At 39.6% G+C, this 17,880-nt stretch overlaps 1 protein-coding gene across 3 annotated transcripts; it reads right to left on the bottom strand.

Annotated features, from left to right (window-relative positions):
• Positions 1–12,581: 12,581 nt before the first annotated feature.
• Positions 12,582–16,923, bottom strand: LOC136223965 (uncharacterized). 3 transcript variants are annotated; one of them, XR_010686218.1, is made up of 3 exons: positions 15,842–16,923; positions 14,973–15,227; positions 12,582–12,977 (listed from the first exon to the last, which is right to left on the bottom strand). XR_010686218.1 is itself a non-coding variant. In XM_066012147.1 (2 exons), exons 1-2 carry the CDS (start codon positions 16,809–16,811, stop codon positions 12,937–12,939), a joined length of 1,011 nt encoding a protein of 336 aa, XP_065868219.1. In that variant the 5' UTR covers positions 16,812–16,923; the 3' UTR covers positions 12,589–12,936. The 3 variants fall into 3 exon arrangements, 2 of the variants coding, with proteins under 2 accessions (XP_065868219.1, XP_065868218.1); XM_066012147.1 differs by lacking the exon at positions 14,973–15,227 and having other exon boundaries at positions 12,589–12,977; XM_066012146.1 differs by lacking the exon at positions 12,582–12,977 and having other exon boundaries at positions 12,985–15,227.
• Positions 16,924–17,880: the final 957 nt, after the last annotated feature.

Raw genomic sequence — 17,880 nt, 5'->3', positions numbered from 1 at the left:
ACCGTTGTTCCCCCTTTTTTGGGCACACATTGAACCGGGCTTACCCATTGACTATCAGAAATTGGAAAGATGATACCTGCGTCGAGGAGTTTTATAACCTCGACTTTTACCACCTCTTTCATGTTAGGGTTGAGCCGTCGTTGAGGTTGGGCAGATGGCTTGATCTCCTCCTTAAGAAAAATTCTATATGTGCAGATTTTGGGGTCGATACCTTTGATGTCGTGGATTGACCATCCAAAGGCTCCTTTATGTTCCATCAGCACCTCCACCAATTTTTCTTCCTGTTCAACTGTCAACAAAGAAGAAATAATAACGGGTAAATCTGTGGGAGGTTGAAGAAAAACATATTTCAGGTTGTTGGGTAAGGGTTTAAGCTCCAATTTTGGAGGTTCCTCCAACGAGGTCTTAGGTTTAGGTTTGATCTCACGATCAAGGTCCTCTTTTCTACCCTTAACCCAATAACATTTTTCAGGTGGGAGATCTTCAAATGGCTCACTTGAGTTTTCACACGTCTCACCACCTAGACCGAGTTCTAAAGAGGCATTTCTTATATCGAGATCAACTTCCTCAACACATTCATCTATAAGTGCATCCACAAAGTTACAACTTTTGGAGCGTTCTTGAGGAAATTTCATAGATTCATAAACGTTAAATGTTACCTCTTCGTCCTGCACCCTTAGGACCAATTTACCTCCATGGACGTCTATTAGTGTCCTACCGGTTGCAAGAAACGGTCTCCCGAGGAGAATGGGGACGGAGTCATCTTCTTCCATGTCGAGGACCACAAAATCGACCGGGAAGATCAGTTTGTCCACCTTTACAAGCACATCTTCAACTATGCCTCTAGGCCGTGCAATTGACCGATCCGCTAGTTGTAGTGTCATGTTTGTTGGTTTAGGTTCTCCGAGCCCCAATTTCCTGAAAATTGATAGAGGCATAAGATTAATACTTGCTCCTAAATCACATAATGCCCTATCTATGTGCATGTTGCCTATCCTACACGGGATGGTAAAGCTCCCTTGATCTTTAAGCTTGGGGGGTAATTTATGGGTGATTATGGCCGAGCATTGTTCTGTTAAAGCCACTATCTCGTTTTCCCCAAACTTTTTCTTTTTCGACAACATGTCTTTAAGAAATTTTGCATAGTTCGGCATCTCCTCTAGTGCTTCCATTAATGGAATGTTTATTTCTAATCTACTAAGGATTTCCGAGAACCGGGCAAATTTCTTATCTAGGTTGGCCTTTTTCTGCTTCTGAGGGAATGGCAGTTTTGGTGTATAAGGCCTAACCACTTTTTCTACAGCTTTTTCAGAGGCTGAAGTTTCAGATGCGGGACCGGGGTTGCTTACCACTTCCGGTTCCCTGCTTACCTGAGGTGACAGAGGTATTTGCGATGGAGATGCCACGAGTGTATCCACTTCCTTGCCGCTCCTTAGGGCGATGGTTTGAGCCGCCTCTTCTTGCAAGAGGAACGCCTCGTGGCATTCCCTTTCTTCTTGTCTGATTGTGGCGAGTTGGTCACTCAGGGTCCTGCATGCCTCCTCGTTGGCTGCCAGTCGGACGGATATCTCTTTTAGGAGAGTCATTATTCCTTTTGAGTACCCTGTTTGCCTGCCATAAAAATCAGAGTTAGAATGAGGACATGGAAGGGTATCCATAGGTGCCACGTAGGGCACCTGTGGATATCGTGTATGCTCCTGATCGTAGTAGTTGTAAGTTGAGGGTTCAGAATTATACCTTTGATGATTACCCAAATAACTTACATTCTCACCTCTAGGTACGTAATAGTTGATGTGGCATACCCTACCGGGGTGATTCTGGCCGCATCTCTCGCAGAATGGTATCCTTGGTTGGTTATTTTGGTTGTATGAAGCCACCAGGAAGTCCATTTTTGTGTTGAGATCATTCATGGACGGGTTTGATGCTCTGTTGTCCATAATTACTGGAAGAACGATCCAATTTAAGTAATAGTATATCAACAAGTATATATATCTATACAAATATGAATGATATTAACAAGGAAAGTATTCACAAAGAATGCCTAAACTAACAAGTTAACCTTTGGTTCGATATTGCAGAAGAAATAAATCCCCGGCAACGGCGCCAAAAACTTGATGCGGCTTCTTGCGAAACCTCACTAAGGGATAAGTGTACCCCGTCGTTATCAAGTAATAAATTTCTGGGTTTAAGTCCAGGTTATTGTCCACAAGATTTATTTCTGCAAGTACCGAATTACTAAGTCTCGGATGTTATCTAGGCTTAAGGGGTTTGAGTTGGTTTTGTTTAATTAATCTACTCCTAGGTTGGTTTGCACTAATCCTAACTAGATTATCTAATTCTGACTAAGTTATTCTAACCCTAACTAAATTACTCTACCCCTAATTAAGTTAAACTACTCCTAAGTGATCTTTTTTCAATGCAATCATCTAAAGGATCATGGAGGGATACGATGATAATGGAAATAGATTGTTTAAACAATTGAATTAAAACCTAAGTCACTTTTGTTCGAGGCGATTAACCCGACCTATCCTCCTAAGGTTCCTAGTTCGTGATTCCCTTGTAAGGCCGAAACTAGCTCTAAGGCTCAGTAATTTGGGCTTAATCTTCTATAGGGTCGTCAATCCTATAGGCACTGACTAGGTCAGATTCAGCTCACAATATGTGCCAACTTGATTTTGGGATTATCGAATGAGTTAAACCAATCAAACAAAGCGTAAGACAAAGATTCAAAGCATTAAAACAATTGAAGAAACAAAACTATTATATTAATCAAAGATGGAGAACATTGTCACGAAGTTACAATAAGCCTAAGATTCATAGCATGTATCATAGGATAAACAAGTTATAAAATAAGAAAAATCCCTTTCAAGGAACCTGTCAACCAATGCAGGCGTCTTCCTAGGACTTAAGGATAGAGCTCGAGCAATCCTCGGTGAATGGAGCTTCGGAGGCGTCTTCAATGGAGGTTTGAAGGTTTTTGGAGGAGGTGGAGAGGATTTCTCGAGGTGGAAGATAAGAAAATTACAAAAACAAAAGATATCTAATTTACAATTGGAAATTCCTATTTATAGCCGCGTCTCGGGTCTCGTTTTGACCTAATTTCGTGTCTTTGTTGGTGTAGGAAGATGTGGGGCCGAACGTGGCTTCGTGGGGGCGGAATTGGTCTTTTTGACCAATTCCCGCAGGTCTGCTCGCCGAGCAGGAAAGGCTGCTCGCCGAGCAGGATTGCGACGAGCAGCCCCTGCTCGTCGAGCAGGCGCCTGGTGGCCTGCTCGGTGAGCAGGCTCCTGCTCGCCGAGCAGGCGCCTGGCGCCCTGCTCGCCGAGCAGGCCTCTGGCGGCTTGCTCGGCGAGCAGGCCTCCAGAGGCCTGCTCGGCGAGCAGAAATGGCCCGGGGGGCCCTGCTCGCCGAGCGTTTTCGCCCGAAGCGCGCTCGATCCGTTTGGTGCGACTTTTGACGGACCAATTAGCTTCAAAAGATAACGAAATTCTAATATGCATGTTATTTCGGCCGTATTTGCCTAAATTGATCATAAAACGAGCTTAAACGACGAAAAGTAAATAGAATATTTCCAATTTCTAACTAACTCACACAAAAGCATTTAAATGCGAGAATTACTCGCTTATTAGCCAAATAAACCTAAAAACCATCCTAAAACCGTACCCAAAGATAGGGGTTTTTGACCCCTATCAATAGGCTGCGATCCTTTGTTTGTAGGCGGCCATTCGTACATACGCCTTCTCCCTTCTTGTTTCCAATTGGTCAAGACTTTCCCTTAACCTTTGGTCGTTCCTATCTTCGCAGTAGAATAAAACTTTGTCACTAGGGACCTGGATCTCAATGGGGATCACAGCTTCTACGCCATAGGTGAAGGCGAACGGTGATTCGCCAGTTGTAGTTCGAGGAGTGGTTCTGTATGCCCATAGGACATTCATGAGGTGATTCCCCACTTTTTGTTATGCTCACCTAGTCTCTTTTTTATGCCTTTGACAATCGTTCGATTTGTTACCTCGGTCATCCCGTTGGATTGGGGGTAGTAAACAGAGGCGAACCTGTTTTGAATGCCTTGGCTTTCGCAGAATATTCTGAACTCTCCACAATTGAACTGCGTCCCGTTGTCCGTAATAATCGAGTGGGGAATCCCGAATCTTCCGACTATGTTGTCTCTGACAAACTCGATCATTCGCTCTGCGCTTATGGAAGAGACAGCTTCAGCCTCAACCCACTTCGTAAAGTGGTCCACATCTACTACAACATATTTCCTTTGTCTCTTGGTAGGAGGAAATGGGCCAACAATGTCAATCCCCCAGATGGCAAAGGGTCGCCCTTCGACAATGGGCTTTTGTAGGTGCTTAGCCGTGTGAGATTCATTTGCATGGACCTGTCAATTATGACAGGACTCCACCAGATTTTGAGCATCAAGTTCCGTTGTGGGCCAATAAAATCCCGCCAATCTGGACTTTTTCAAGATGGAGGCGGATGCCTTATGAGCTCCACAAGTACCTTCATGCAATTCCTTGAGGATCTGTTGTCCCTCTTCTGTCGTTATGCATTTCAACCAGGGGTGACCAAAAGACTTCCTGTACAGCTGGCCATTTATCATAGAAAAATAAGCGTTCTTTCTTACCGTCCTCTTAGCCTCTTCTTTATCTTGAGGTAAAGTTCCAGTTGAGAGATACTGCTAGATTGGTGATCTCCAATCCCCTAGGGCAGGCGAGAGAAGAGCTACAATTTCTGGGGCGAATGCCGGTCTGTCTTTTATCTCAAATGGACATTGAAGGTCTGCCCTGATCCTTGCTTGAGGCTAGTTTAGCCAGGTGATCCGCTTCTGTGTTTGATCCTCGCAACACGTGAACCATCTCCCATTTGGTTTCTTTAGACTCCAAATGGTTTAGTAGCTTTTTGGCCTCCTCAACGTACTTGACCAAAGTTTCATCTTTTACATCAAAGTTCTTGATCACCTGATTGACCATCAGCTTGGAATCGCTATAGATCACAACTCGTTCTGGCGTGATCTCCTTCAGCAGGCGTAGTCCCAATATCAAGGCTTCATATTCTGCGGCGTTATTCGTTGCAGGGAACTCTAACTTCGCAGCATAATACAACTTGATGTAGTGAGGTCCCTTGATTACTACACCGATTCCTGCACCTCCTGCTAAAGAGGCACCATCTGTGTACATTCTCCACTCTTCCACTTTTGGCTTGGGAAGGTTTATGCCTTCTTCGGTGAATTCATTAACAAAGTCTGCCAAGACTTGGCTCTTCAAGGCGGATTTGCCTTCATAGCGGACATCGAACTCGCCCAGGCGGATTGCCCACTCCATTGGCCTCCCTGAAGTTTCCGGCTTTTGTAATACCTTCCTCATGGGTATGTTGGTACAAACGATGACCGTGTGTGCCTGAAAATAAGGTCTCAAGCGGATTGAAGTGGTGACCACTGCCAAGGCCATCTTGTCCAATCTCGAATGCCGGGTCTTAGCATCTTTTAAGACTTTGCTTACGTAATAGATCGGATATTGTTGGCCATCTTCTTCCCTTATCATGACTGTGCAAACCACTTTATCTGTAACAGAAACATACATGTACATGTTCTCACCTTCCAAAGGTCTGCTCATTAGAGGCGGTTCTGATAGGAAGCGCTTGATCCCTTCAAAGGCCTGCTTGCAATCTTCATTCCACTCGAAGCTTTTCTGCTTTTTGATTACTTCATAAAAAGGTTGGCATCTACGAGCAGAACATGAGATGAATCGCCCGAGTGCTATGATCCGCCCATTAAGCCGTTGTACCTCTCTGATATTTTGTGGCGCCTTTATGTCCAACACTGCCTTTATTTTATCTGGATTAGGACCTACTCCCTTCTGGCTGATCATGTATCCCAGGAATTTTCCATAAGTTACTCTAAAAGTACACTTCTCAGGATTTAGTTTGATGCTGTGGTGACGAAGGACTCCGAGGACTTCCCTTATGTCCTCCGCATGTTTCTTCATGGTGGTGCTTTTGATGATCATGTCATCCACATAGACCGAGAAGTTGTCACCTTTTCTTCCTTCGAATATCTTGTTCATCATCCGCTAGTAGGTAGCTCCAGCGTTCTTAAGCCCAAAGGGCATGACTTTGAAGCAATAAGTCACCTGGTGAGTTACGAAGGAGGTCTTGATCCTGTCTGATGGCTCCATGAGGATCTGGTGATAACTCGACTTCACATCCGTGAAGGAATATACTGCATGTCCTGCGGTTCCATCAATGAGGATGTCGATGCAAGGCAGAGGGTAGTTGTCTTTGGGACAAGCCTTGTTAAGGTCCGTGAAATCAATACACATGCGGTACGATCCGCCTGCCTTTTTAACCAGGACCACATTCGCCAGCCACTGGGTGTAAATAACTTCCTCAATGGCGTCCGCCTTCTTTAGTTTAGATATCTCTTCTTCTATTACTTTTTGCCTCTCTGGCCCATGATTCCTTCTCTTCTGAGCCACTGGGACCGCATCTTCAGCGATATTGAGTTTGTGAGTGATCACGTCTGGACTGACCCCTGTGAGGATCTCATCCTTCCAAGCAAACACATCTTCTGACTCAAGGAGAACCTTCGTAACATCCTTCTTAACCTCAACTTTTAGTCCCTTGGCGATTCGTACCTACTTACCATCTGAAATGAGGAACATTTCTGTATCTCCCAGGGCTGTTGTGACAAGTTCATCATCTTCATCCTCTTTGGACTGGGGGCGAATCGACAAGGATGCAGAATACGTCTCCTGAGCAACCTTCTGGTTCCCTTTGATCATCACACCTCCTTTGGCCGTAGGGATGTACATCGTCAAATGGCGAATCGATATAAGAGCCGCCACTTCTGAGATGAAAGGTCGCCCTAAGATGATGTTGTATGCCAATTGACCGTCCATGATGGAGAACTCCAAATCTCCCATCCACACCTGATCTTCATCTGCTAACTCGCATTCCAGTGTCACTTGGCCCTTTGTCTGGATTGTGCGTCCCGTCACTCCCAGAATATCTACGATGGTGGTCTCGATTTGAGTAGGGCCAACCTTGAGTTTGGCGAATGCACCCCTGGTGATGACATTATAAGAACTAACAGTGTCTATCATCACTCTCTTCATTTCCCATCCTTCCACCATCATAGTAATGACGAGAGCGTCTGCATATGGGGAGATAGTCGGACCAGCATCCGTAGAGGGACGGTTGAGTGATGCTCTATCTAGAGCAATGGTTTTTGCTTTCTTAATCGCGGGCTGATATCCTGGTCCGCCAGCAATAACATTAATGACCCCCTTAGCCTTTTTTTGGCTCGTCTCTGGGTTTATCACCATCTCCTTTTCTATAGTTCTGGACGAACCTGTCCAGCTTTCCTCTTTCGATAAGCCTCTCGATTTCCCTAGCCAGCTCCCAGTATGCATCTGTATCGTGTCCATTCCTTCTGTGGTATTTGCAATAATTCTTGGGGGTTTTCCCCGTGTTGGTGTACTCCCCCCCTTTTGGTTCGGGGTATGAAATGCTCCGCTTATGCTGGCTGTTCTCTATCCACATTAGCACTTCGCTTTTGGAGGCGTTCAATGGCGTGAACGATGGCGTATATGCTGATTTGTTCCTAGAGCCTCTTCGCCTATTCCGGGAGGATGAGTCAGGAAGTCTCTCTTTTTCCTTATCCCGTCTCCAAGATTCGCCCTTTCCTCTCTTTGGTGGAGATGCCGACTCTCTTCGAATTTCATCGACTTCCATGAAGTCTTTGCACCTATCTATCAGCTCCGCCATATCCTTCAGTTTGTTTCTGATCAGATCCTCCTGCAAGCTCTTGTATGTTGTGTTTTTTTACAAGTGCTTCCACTGCCATTGAGAGATCCACATCAACAATGCGGATACACAACTTGTTGAACTTGTCGACATACTCCCGGAGAGGTTCATTTTCTTTTTGCTTTAGCTCGAAGAGTTTTCGCGATTTAACCACTAGAGGGATGCTTCCTGCGAATTTTGAACAAAATTCCCTACTCAACTGATCACAGCTGTTTATCGACCCTGGGCGAAGAGATTGGAACCAGTCGTAGGCCGGGCCTTTTAGTGTGGTGATGAACATTCGACATTGCACTGCCTCACTTGCACAGTTAAGCCCGAGCAACATGTGATACTTCCTTGCATGGGCTTTAGGATTATCCTCGCCAGAATAGGCTGGTATATTTGGAATCTTAAAATGCCTATCTGTTTCCTCGGCTTCAATCCATACGGCGAAGGGCGATTCCTGATTGGCGAACAGGTTACGTTGGCAGTTTCTTCGTTCTGTCTACGTACCTCCTCCCTTATCTGATCCACCATAGAACCTTTACCCCTTCTAGGGCGCCTCCTACTGCTGGATCTGCTTCGCTGCGAGGATGAGGAACTAGATTCTGACGAATGGTCTGATGGTGACCTTCTTCCTCCACCGCCACGCCCTCTTGGTGGGGATCGTCCTCTTGGTGGAGATCGTCCTCTTGGTGGAGATCGTCCTCTTGGTGGAGATCGTCTCCAATTGGCTCCATCTGGCGGTGGATGTTGTATAACCTGGCAAGGTGATCCAGCTCGGTGTTTGTCTCCTCTTTGTTCGGGGGGTGGAGGTGACCTTCCTCGCCGGGGGGACCTGGTCTTGCGTCTGCGGTGAGAACAAGATCTAGACCATCTCTCCTTATGCGATTGGGTCCGTTTTTTACGTCTGTGACCATCACGTCTGCCTACCGGCGGATCCGTTGCTGTGTTATTCTGTCCCCAATCCGCTTGCGCTGGCGGAGCTCGAGGTCCGCCAATAGTAATCCCTGGATTTGTTTTGTTCCCCAAGGGAGGCTGGTCATTCCTGCGGCTTCCCTCTGTTACATCATCAAATAGCCTTCGGTTTAATGGCGGGTTATCACCGAGTCCCAAATTGACAATGGTCGAATCCGCGGGTTGAGAGAGGAAAAACGACGAGTCACGGCGAGCATTAGGTCCCACATAGGCACTTGGCCACTGTGATAAGGTTGGTCTTGGCGGCGGACGACGATTAAGCGGGAAAGCAGTTCTTGTCGTTGCTCCACCTACATCTCGATTCGTCAGGAAAGCTCTTAATCGACCTTCCATAATAGGTCCATGTTCTCTGCCTACGGTACTTGCGCAAATATCCAAAAGGGTTTCTGGTGACATGTTCCCTTCATCATGAATAATTGGCTCATTGGGATCGATGCGACCAGCGTCTGTGGTGAGGTTAGTTGACGGTGGTATGGACAGTATTGTAGTTCCCGTTGAGGGGTTAGACCCTCCAGTTGCCATGCTTAGATTGTGAACTGAGTCCTTTTCTGATTAGGACTTCCACGTTCACCGCACCAATTGATAACTGGCGATGAACTTCTGATCGGATTCCTTCCCTGCGGGGGGCGTCGTTGGGTTCGACGGGGGGAAGCTCCGATGCCAAAGTCAGTATAGGAATAAAGAATAAACTGTATTGACAAGAGAAAGGTTTAGAGTGAGAATGTGAATGTGTACCTCAATAGCTTGTGATGCAAGCTATTTATAGTCATGTGATAGTAACTCCCAGTAACCAGAAAGTCTCCATTAATGCCTCATTAATGGCGGTTACGGATCTCCTTTAAGTATGTCCGTTAGCTCATTAACGGTCCATTAATTGCCTTTATTGGGAATCGGCTCAACCGTCTGACGGGCGGATCGAGGTATTAATGGCGGGTCTCACGTAGGTTTAACTATGGATCATGTGTGGCGGAGTCTAGGCGATCCGCCATTTGGATGACTTGCTTGATACGCCATTGCTTCCCTGGCCGCCCTAGCACGCTGTCGTTTTGGTAAATATCCTCTTTGATCCCATGGATAATATCTCGATGTTATCAAATAGAAGAAAAAAAATTAACATGTTGAGGATGGAGTCAAAGGTGAAAAAGTGGGTTAACAGCAATAGTAAAATTCAATAGTTTTTATGTTATATTTTGAAGTTTAGTCTCAATATCGTTAAAATGAAGTAAAGTTCAGTAGTCATGAATGTAATTTACCCAAAAAAAACTATAACCCATAAAAGAAAAATAAAAATGAAAATTGGAGAGAGAAAAGACTTCGCGAAGAATTCTAGTGTTAAAGGCGAAAATAAAATGATTTTATTTCTTAAATGAATCATGATTTTATAACATGGACTAATTTATTGATAACATAGTAAAACAATAATTATAAAAGAACAATTAAAGTAATTTTTATTAAAAAATTCTTTGAACTTTATTCAAACAAACTCTCATGTAGAAATTCAGAACACTTTATCAATTTGATTGGTAAAAATGTTTAGAATTATTTTTTATGAAAAAATAACTTCGCTTTAACAATTTATAAATATTTGAATATTGATCTGTTTTGAAAAACAATGATGGCAACTAATTACATAAATGAATTCAAAATATATTGTTACCATTAATTAATAAAAAAAATTATAGTTTGTTTGAAACTCGTCGGATTCTCCCAATTAAAAAGTTTTCTCTATACGCAGTGGCTGTATATAGGGGGTCTGGGGGGCCCAGGCCCCTCCAACCGCTGGAATTTTCATGGTTACGAGTAGTTTCGGTCCCCCTAATATTAGTAATAGTCTATATAGATTCTATGTAATAACATTTCATTGTTTAAAGGTAGATGAGATGACACTATCTTTTTTTAAAGGTCCTAGGTTAAATTCCCTCCAACCTCAATTTATTTTAGAAAGTGTTTATTTATTTAAATTTTATTTTTCAATAATTATAAAATTATGTTATCATTATTAATTTATTTATTTATTTCCATAACACTTTTGAACTCATTTTTATTATGTCTTTTCCATTAAAAAAACAATTTCTTATTTTTGAGACTCAAACAATTGAATTTCTAAATTAAATTTTAAAATTTTAAAACTAAAAATAAAAAAATGTAAAAATGTTATAATTTTTTTTAGAAACTAGCATTGAACTAATAAAAAAAATTAAATATATCCCATTACGTATTAAGCTTGTCCAAAATTCAAAATTTCAATATTTTGGACCTATTAGGTTCTCCATAAATCCAAATTTCTAATTTTCTTAATACCTGTCAGGCATGTCTAAATCCAAATTTCTATTTTTTTTTTGCCAGTTAGGCATTTCTAAATCTAAATTTCTAATTTTTTTTGACCTGTTAGACCTCCATAAATCCAAATTTCTAATTTATTTTTTTTGCCTCTTAGACCTTTTAAATCCAAATTATTAATTTTTTTTTGGCCTGATAGGCCATTTGAAATCAAATTTTTTAATTTTTTTTTGCATGTTCAGCCCTTCCTAAATCTTTTTTTTACTATTAGGACTATTAAACGAAATCTAGCTTAATTTTGAGAAATTGTACATTAATACTTAAAATTGGTTCTTGACCATTCAAATTATAACACGCGTATATACAAAAAAAAAAAAAGCAAGTTTGATTTAACAATTTTTTTTTCCCGAACGCACATGTAAAATTGACCCCCCCAACTGAGTAATCCTGTATTCGCCACTGTCTATACGCTAGAACTCAAACTCGAAATCTAGTTTAAGTGTCTTGAAGCCTTTAACCATTCAAGTTGACCTTAAGTGATTAATAACTTCTTTGTTATACTTTAGCATATAATAAAAGGTAGGGAAAAAACCTATTGAAGTCCTAATCTTTCATTTTTTAGTTATTAAGACATTAATCTTTTATTTGGACTTATTGCGCATTTGATCATTTATTTTTGCTCGAATTAAAATCTTATTTGCTAAATTAATTAGTTGCGAACATCAAATTCAGCTATAAAGGCGTTATTTATTTCATATGTTTAAAATTATTATTTTTTACAATTTTAAGTAAAGTTTTTTATTGTATTATTCTATTAGGTGAGCTCGTCCACGAACATGATAAACAAATTGCTCATGAGCAACTTGTTTATTTGTTTACGAGCTTTGGTCATAAGCTCGCTTCCAAACATAATTAATAAGATGTTCAAAAACAAAGTTCATGTATAAAATTAACGAGTTTCTCGCGAGCAAAGTTCATGAATAGTAACAAAATTCTCAATAGCAAAGCTTGTGAACAAATTAAATTTAAATGAACAACTCGAGAACATGATTTTATGTTCGAACCGAGTTTAAAATTCCATCTTAGCTTACTAATTTTCTACTGAGTCGACATAAGCGAACCACAAGTCCACTTGGCTCAATTGAAACCCTAAAGGAAATCATCCATCGATTTATTTTTATTTTTCTCTCTTTCAAGCTCTCCAATAATATCTCCAAACATTTTCATATAACAAATTTGGCAAACTAATTTATGAAATAGCAATCCAATTTAGAAGTGTTATTATTCTCGCTTCCGACATGAGAGTTAATTATAAACAAACTTATAAACTCCATCTCAGCTATGTTCATATCCCAAATTAAAATTAAATGACTTCTTTGGACACTCTAATAGTGCATTCATGCTTGAATTATTTGATACAGAAGTTAATGTTTATGAGACTCCATTTTATCTTAAAGTGTTGATGTTTAGGTACCACATCAGCTACAGAACCATTACTTAGAAAGAAGTACGAACACCATTCGTATGTTAACACGTACCATTTTTTGTCTAATCTAACAAAAAAATGTGAAGTTAAGGACTAAAATTAATACCAAAACATCTTTTTTGGTCAAATTGATCCAACAAATTTGAGAGAACTTCAATAACAATGTTCAACACTTTCTGAGTCCAGCTCAACAGAAACATATCATACTCCAAATAGATTGTCCCCACCCCAACAGAAGGAAGAAGCCGATCATACAAAAAGATTTGGTGACCTAAGTAACGTCTTTCTCTGTTATTCTTCCCATCTAAATCAACAACTTAACTTACCTGATTGATTCAGCCATCATTGTCAAGGTACCAAGGGTTATCTTCCTATCGCAAACCCAATTCACGATCCTAGGAATCCTCTTATAGATACAGAAAAGCTGAATCTGGCAACTGCCAATGTGCTGATCAATAACCAAATAATGGCAAAACATCAACCTCACGTAACAGAAGATAACAACCAACTATCAATCCAATTCAATTCCTCCAAAAAATGTACTGAAATAGTTCATATCGCAATACAACAAATAACAACAGCCAAAGCTAACACCTTTGTTTTATTCTCATTCGACCTTTCATTGTATCATTAATGTACGTGTTGTGTTGAAGTGTTGAATCCGACAAGCCAAATTCGATCCTCAACGCAATTGCAAGGTCCATGAATACAATACAAGTATATCAAATACCAAAAAATGCAGAGTCTATAATGAACCAAAATTAAACCACTTGAATACTAAGTGTAGAGTAATTTTCAACCTAACATCAACATATTAAGTGGTTCCCATTTCAAAGAATCCTAAGCATGAAAAAGACTGTAGGCATTCTGTTATAATTTTCTGTTATAAAATTTGCTCATTCCTTCCAATACAAAGATTGCTATAACAAACTGTGACTTTAAAGGATTGAATCCCATTTCCTTCACTTCCTCCAATATCTTTCCAGAATTGACTGGATTTGTATTGAAATCGATTTGTACCAAAGCATAGCCAATAATTACAAATATAATCAAACTTAAAAGAAAATGAAGTTCAAATACACTCAAAACTTAAATAACTGGATTCGTCAAATACACTCAAACTTAAATAACTGTGGATGTAAAGATAAAACTTGATAAAGAAAAAACATCATTCATTATATCTATATAATTGAAATTACAACATGAGCAATTTAGCATGTTTTCATTTTCTAGCCTAGTTCGATTCTGGTTTAAAAGGCACTTCAATATCATCCAATCAATATCATCCAATCAATATCAATGCATCTTCATCCAATCAATATCAATGCATCTTCAAAAGGCACTTCATGCTAACATAACCATATAAATGGACTGCTTGCACGTGAAATTAACTCACACTATAACTGAATAAAGAGTCAATTTGGCCTTTTAATTTAATCTTGCTTGCTTTCAAATAAACTTTTAAATTTCAATTTGATTATTCAGCTTACATACAAATACTCAACTTTGATAGGCAAAATTAAACTCCACATAATTGGGAAATTAAACTGTAAACTTGAATCAGTTTACAAGCCCACACTCCACATAATGGGATAACATTATTAACATTATTATAACATTATTAATCGTGTGGTTCCTAAACTTCATTTCTTGAATTAAAATTTCTTAAGCTTTGTATTATTGTAACATTCAAGTCCAAATCAACAAAAATCCGCTAAAAAATTCACGAAATAATGACCTAGACAAGTTTAACTACACTACATTATTGACTTTTTTAAATCTAAATCATCATAAAGTATGATCAAAACCTACCTTACCCTCATATAATTTATTCTTTACACTTCTTTTTCTTTTTTTCCTCGAATCTTTGTATATATGAAGGTAAAATAAGTATATACCAGAGTTTGTGGTAACATTGATAAAAAAAATAATTAATAATGTGGTCATAGTTATCCAAGTCAACATCCCGTTAAAATTTTCAAGGATTTTTATCGACTTGGACTTCAATATTATAATAATGCAAAGTTGAGATTTTTTTTATGTCAACAAATAAGTTCAAGGGCACAAATAGTGTTATAGTTCAAGGAGCATGAATGTAATTTACCCATCAAACAACATAAACTAGAGAAATGAACAAGATGAAACAAAGCTAATTAACAAGTTGAGCATAATCAATCATACTTGCATTCAAACAAAGCACATGTTAATAAAGGACGGCCCGGTGCACTACGCGTCCCCGCTGAGCGAGGGTCCGGGGATGGGTCCCACCACAAGGGTGTACTGGGGGCAAGCCTTCCCATGCCAATTTATTTTGGCAAAAGGCCGCTCCTAAGACTTGAACCCGTGACCTCTTGGTCACACGATAATAATGTTACAATTAATTTAATAACTTGAATCGGTTGCTATCATCATCTAAAGCACCTCAAAGTATGTAATTACGTACCGAATTCTCTTTCTTCAAATCAATAATATTAATGCATCTTCATGCAATTCTTCAATATTTGCAGATCGTATTGGATACTGAATAACTACACCTCTTCTTCAAGCTTAGTCCAAGAATCAGCTTCTTCTTCAAGCTCAATACTTAAAAACTTGTGCAGTAAAAGATGACACAAGACAACTCAATCACGTGAGAATTTGAAATCAATCACATTTTGATATCTATGCACATCGTCTGCAATAGAAGATGCCTTTGATACTGGCCATGAAGAAAACAAAACAGAAGAAATCTATCATTCTAGCATTTCAGCTGAACCATCTTTCTTGGTGTTTTTGGAGTCGAGGATGATCCTAGATTTGTACTAGTTAGATACTTTATTCCAAACTAGGCTTACAGTAACTTGAATCCATTAAACAACTGATACAATTAAATATCTGCATGCATAGGAACATTCATTGACGAAAATAGGTTCCAGAGGCAGAGGCAGAGGCCGTAACATGCATGGGATAACAAAAAGGAAACATGTAATGCGGATCACACTCACATTCAACACAACATCTCCAAGGTTTATAGAATGGCAGACAAAGTCAATTTGCAATTACATTTGGTAAGTCAACTTAGTTGTTATCTTAGAGAGAGAGAGAGCAGATACAGCTTGATAACAGCATCTCCATGTTATTCTTCATCTTTTCCAGATTTTCTTGTATCAGAGAGACTTAAGCTATGATTATACAGCTTAATTAAATGAGGAGCTTCCTCATGACATTTCACATATTTTTCCAAGAAACGCCTCTCTGAACATATGAACATATTAGTTATCCTTGAATCTAATTTAACCAGACCCTTGGATGACATAAACTGAAGAACTGTACCTCTTGGAATGAGCCTCTTCTTCAAGCTATATCCAAGTAGATTAGGACAATTCACAACGACTGAAGACTCTAATTTCAGTTTGTTGACATAAAAATCCATTGTATCCGTTATGTTATGGTCTGAGATTGCCATACACCGTGGAAACTTTTTGAAAGCAATAGTGATATCTTTATCCGACCATCCCCACCTCTTATAGACCTCAACCTTTCCATCCCTCTTTGATTTGCTCACTCTTATCAGTACCACGATTGCGTCAACAAAATGCAACTTCAAAGGACTGAATCCCATTTCCTTCACTTCTTCCACAATCTTTTCGAATTTGACTGGAATTGCTCCAATGCATTGCCAATGTTTACTAATTAGCCACAATATATATGATGCAGGCACTCCATTTTCTCTTAAAGTTTTGATATTAGGTAGCAGACGTGCTTCATGTCTAGCACATAGAACCCGAGGATTTCGTTTCATAGCTTCAATGGCTTTGTCTTCGGATTGGAAAAGCCCAATTAAAATATTAAAAGTATGAACCAATTGATTTTCTAAGCTGCTTTTCAAGATCCAGGGGTTGGCAGTGAAGATTTTTACAAGTTCACGGGTTGAAGCTCCTCTAGAGAGGAAGAACTCAAATTTGGGGGAAATGGTCTTCTCTAGATCACAACATAGGATATTTGGAAACTTTCTGATCATTTCAGAGATTTGGATTTTGGAGAATCCAAACTTTTGGAAGGAGGATAGGACCGAATCAGGTTGCTCGGAGGATTTAAATTGTACAATTTTAGAAGCTGAAAAAGCAGATTTAGGAGATAGGCCACATGTTTCAGTGAGGTAAGAAAGAGTAAAAGAGTGTCGAGTATCAGCATCAATGGAAAAGTATCTGAGTATTAATGGAACCACCATTGATGGGTTATGAGCAGTGACAGTATAACGATTTGTAGAATGAAGAAGCGTTTTGCAGATAGAATGAAACATGATAACTGAAAATCGAGATGTGAAACTGAGAAAGCTCACCTTTTTCGAGAGTCGAGAGAAGCTACGAGCAATGCAATTCCAATTCCAGAAGATGAAGTTGAGAAAGTAACGCAGAAGAAAGGCAAAACCCTATATAAAGAGAAGAGAGTAAAACTATGTCGTTTGCTAGCAGTAAATCTGTGTGGTAAGAAAGAGTAAAAGAGTTTGATTAAGCTTGAGCTTGTAATTTGATTTGAGCCCAAATGCATTTACAGCTGTAGAGAGAGAACAAAACTATGTCGTTTGATTAACACAATTGGAAATGTATAGAGTTTGGTTTCTCGAAAGAGTTTTTTTTATTTAAAATTTGCACACAATGCGCTTACACTAAATGAGGAAGAAAAATCCTCACCCACATGGATGTGATTCGAACCATAACCTCTCTAATTATAGGTAAGCTCTCAACCACGAGCCCAAAAGTTTCACCACTATTTCTCAAGAATTTGGTTTCTCAAGAGATGTACCAAATGTATATACTTCAACTATTTGTGGTTTCATCATTTCTGATAGACCTTAAACTTTACCATCTATGAATTTTACCATCTATGAACTAATATTTGTATGAACATTCGTTGATTCTATTATGAAAGAACTTTTGAAGAAACATTTCTTTCTCTGTACAGAAACAGACAGATTGGACAATCGCACCCCTTCAAATGAGCCTCTTCTGCGTTAAGCTGTTCAATATTTGCACATGACACAAATGAGCCTCTTCTTCGTTAAGCTGTTCAATATTTGCAGATTGTCATGTACAAGACAGACTGCTCCAACTTGTTCAAATGAGGAGTTTCAACATATTTTACCAAGAAATACCTTTCTGAACATATGAACAGACTAGTTATATTTAAGTAGACCCTTTGAATGATATAAATTGAATAACTGCATCCCTTGCAAAGTTATCCCTATATTGCTCAATTTTCCACTTTTTCAAGTAAATATTGATAAAAAAATTAACTAATGCCTGGAACAAGAAAAACTTAGTTGGATGTAAGTGATTGTAATCCAGTAAGATCCCATGTTTTGCTATAGT

The sequence above is a fragment of the Euphorbia lathyris genome, chromosome 3, assembly GCF_963576675.1.
Source record: "Euphorbia lathyris chromosome 3, ddEupLath1.1, whole genome shotgun sequence".
NCBI classification, from domain to species: Eukaryota; Viridiplantae; Streptophyta; class Magnoliopsida; order Malpighiales; family Euphorbiaceae; genus Euphorbia; species Euphorbia lathyris.
The sequence above is the reverse complement of the archived record's forward strand: the minus strand, read 5'-3'. Positions and strand labels throughout refer to the sequence as shown.

Excerpts from the sequence above, each read along its gene's own strand:
- LOC136223965 (XM_066012146.1), bottom strand. The coding sequence starts at position 16,811 with ATGTTTCATTCTATCTGCAAAACGCTTCTTCATTCTACAAATCGTTAT. Across the intron at positions 15,228-15,841 it reads GAAGAGGCTCATTCCAAGAG|TATCAAAGGCATCTTCTATT; the intron begins GTACAGTTCTTC and ends CTTCATGGCCAG.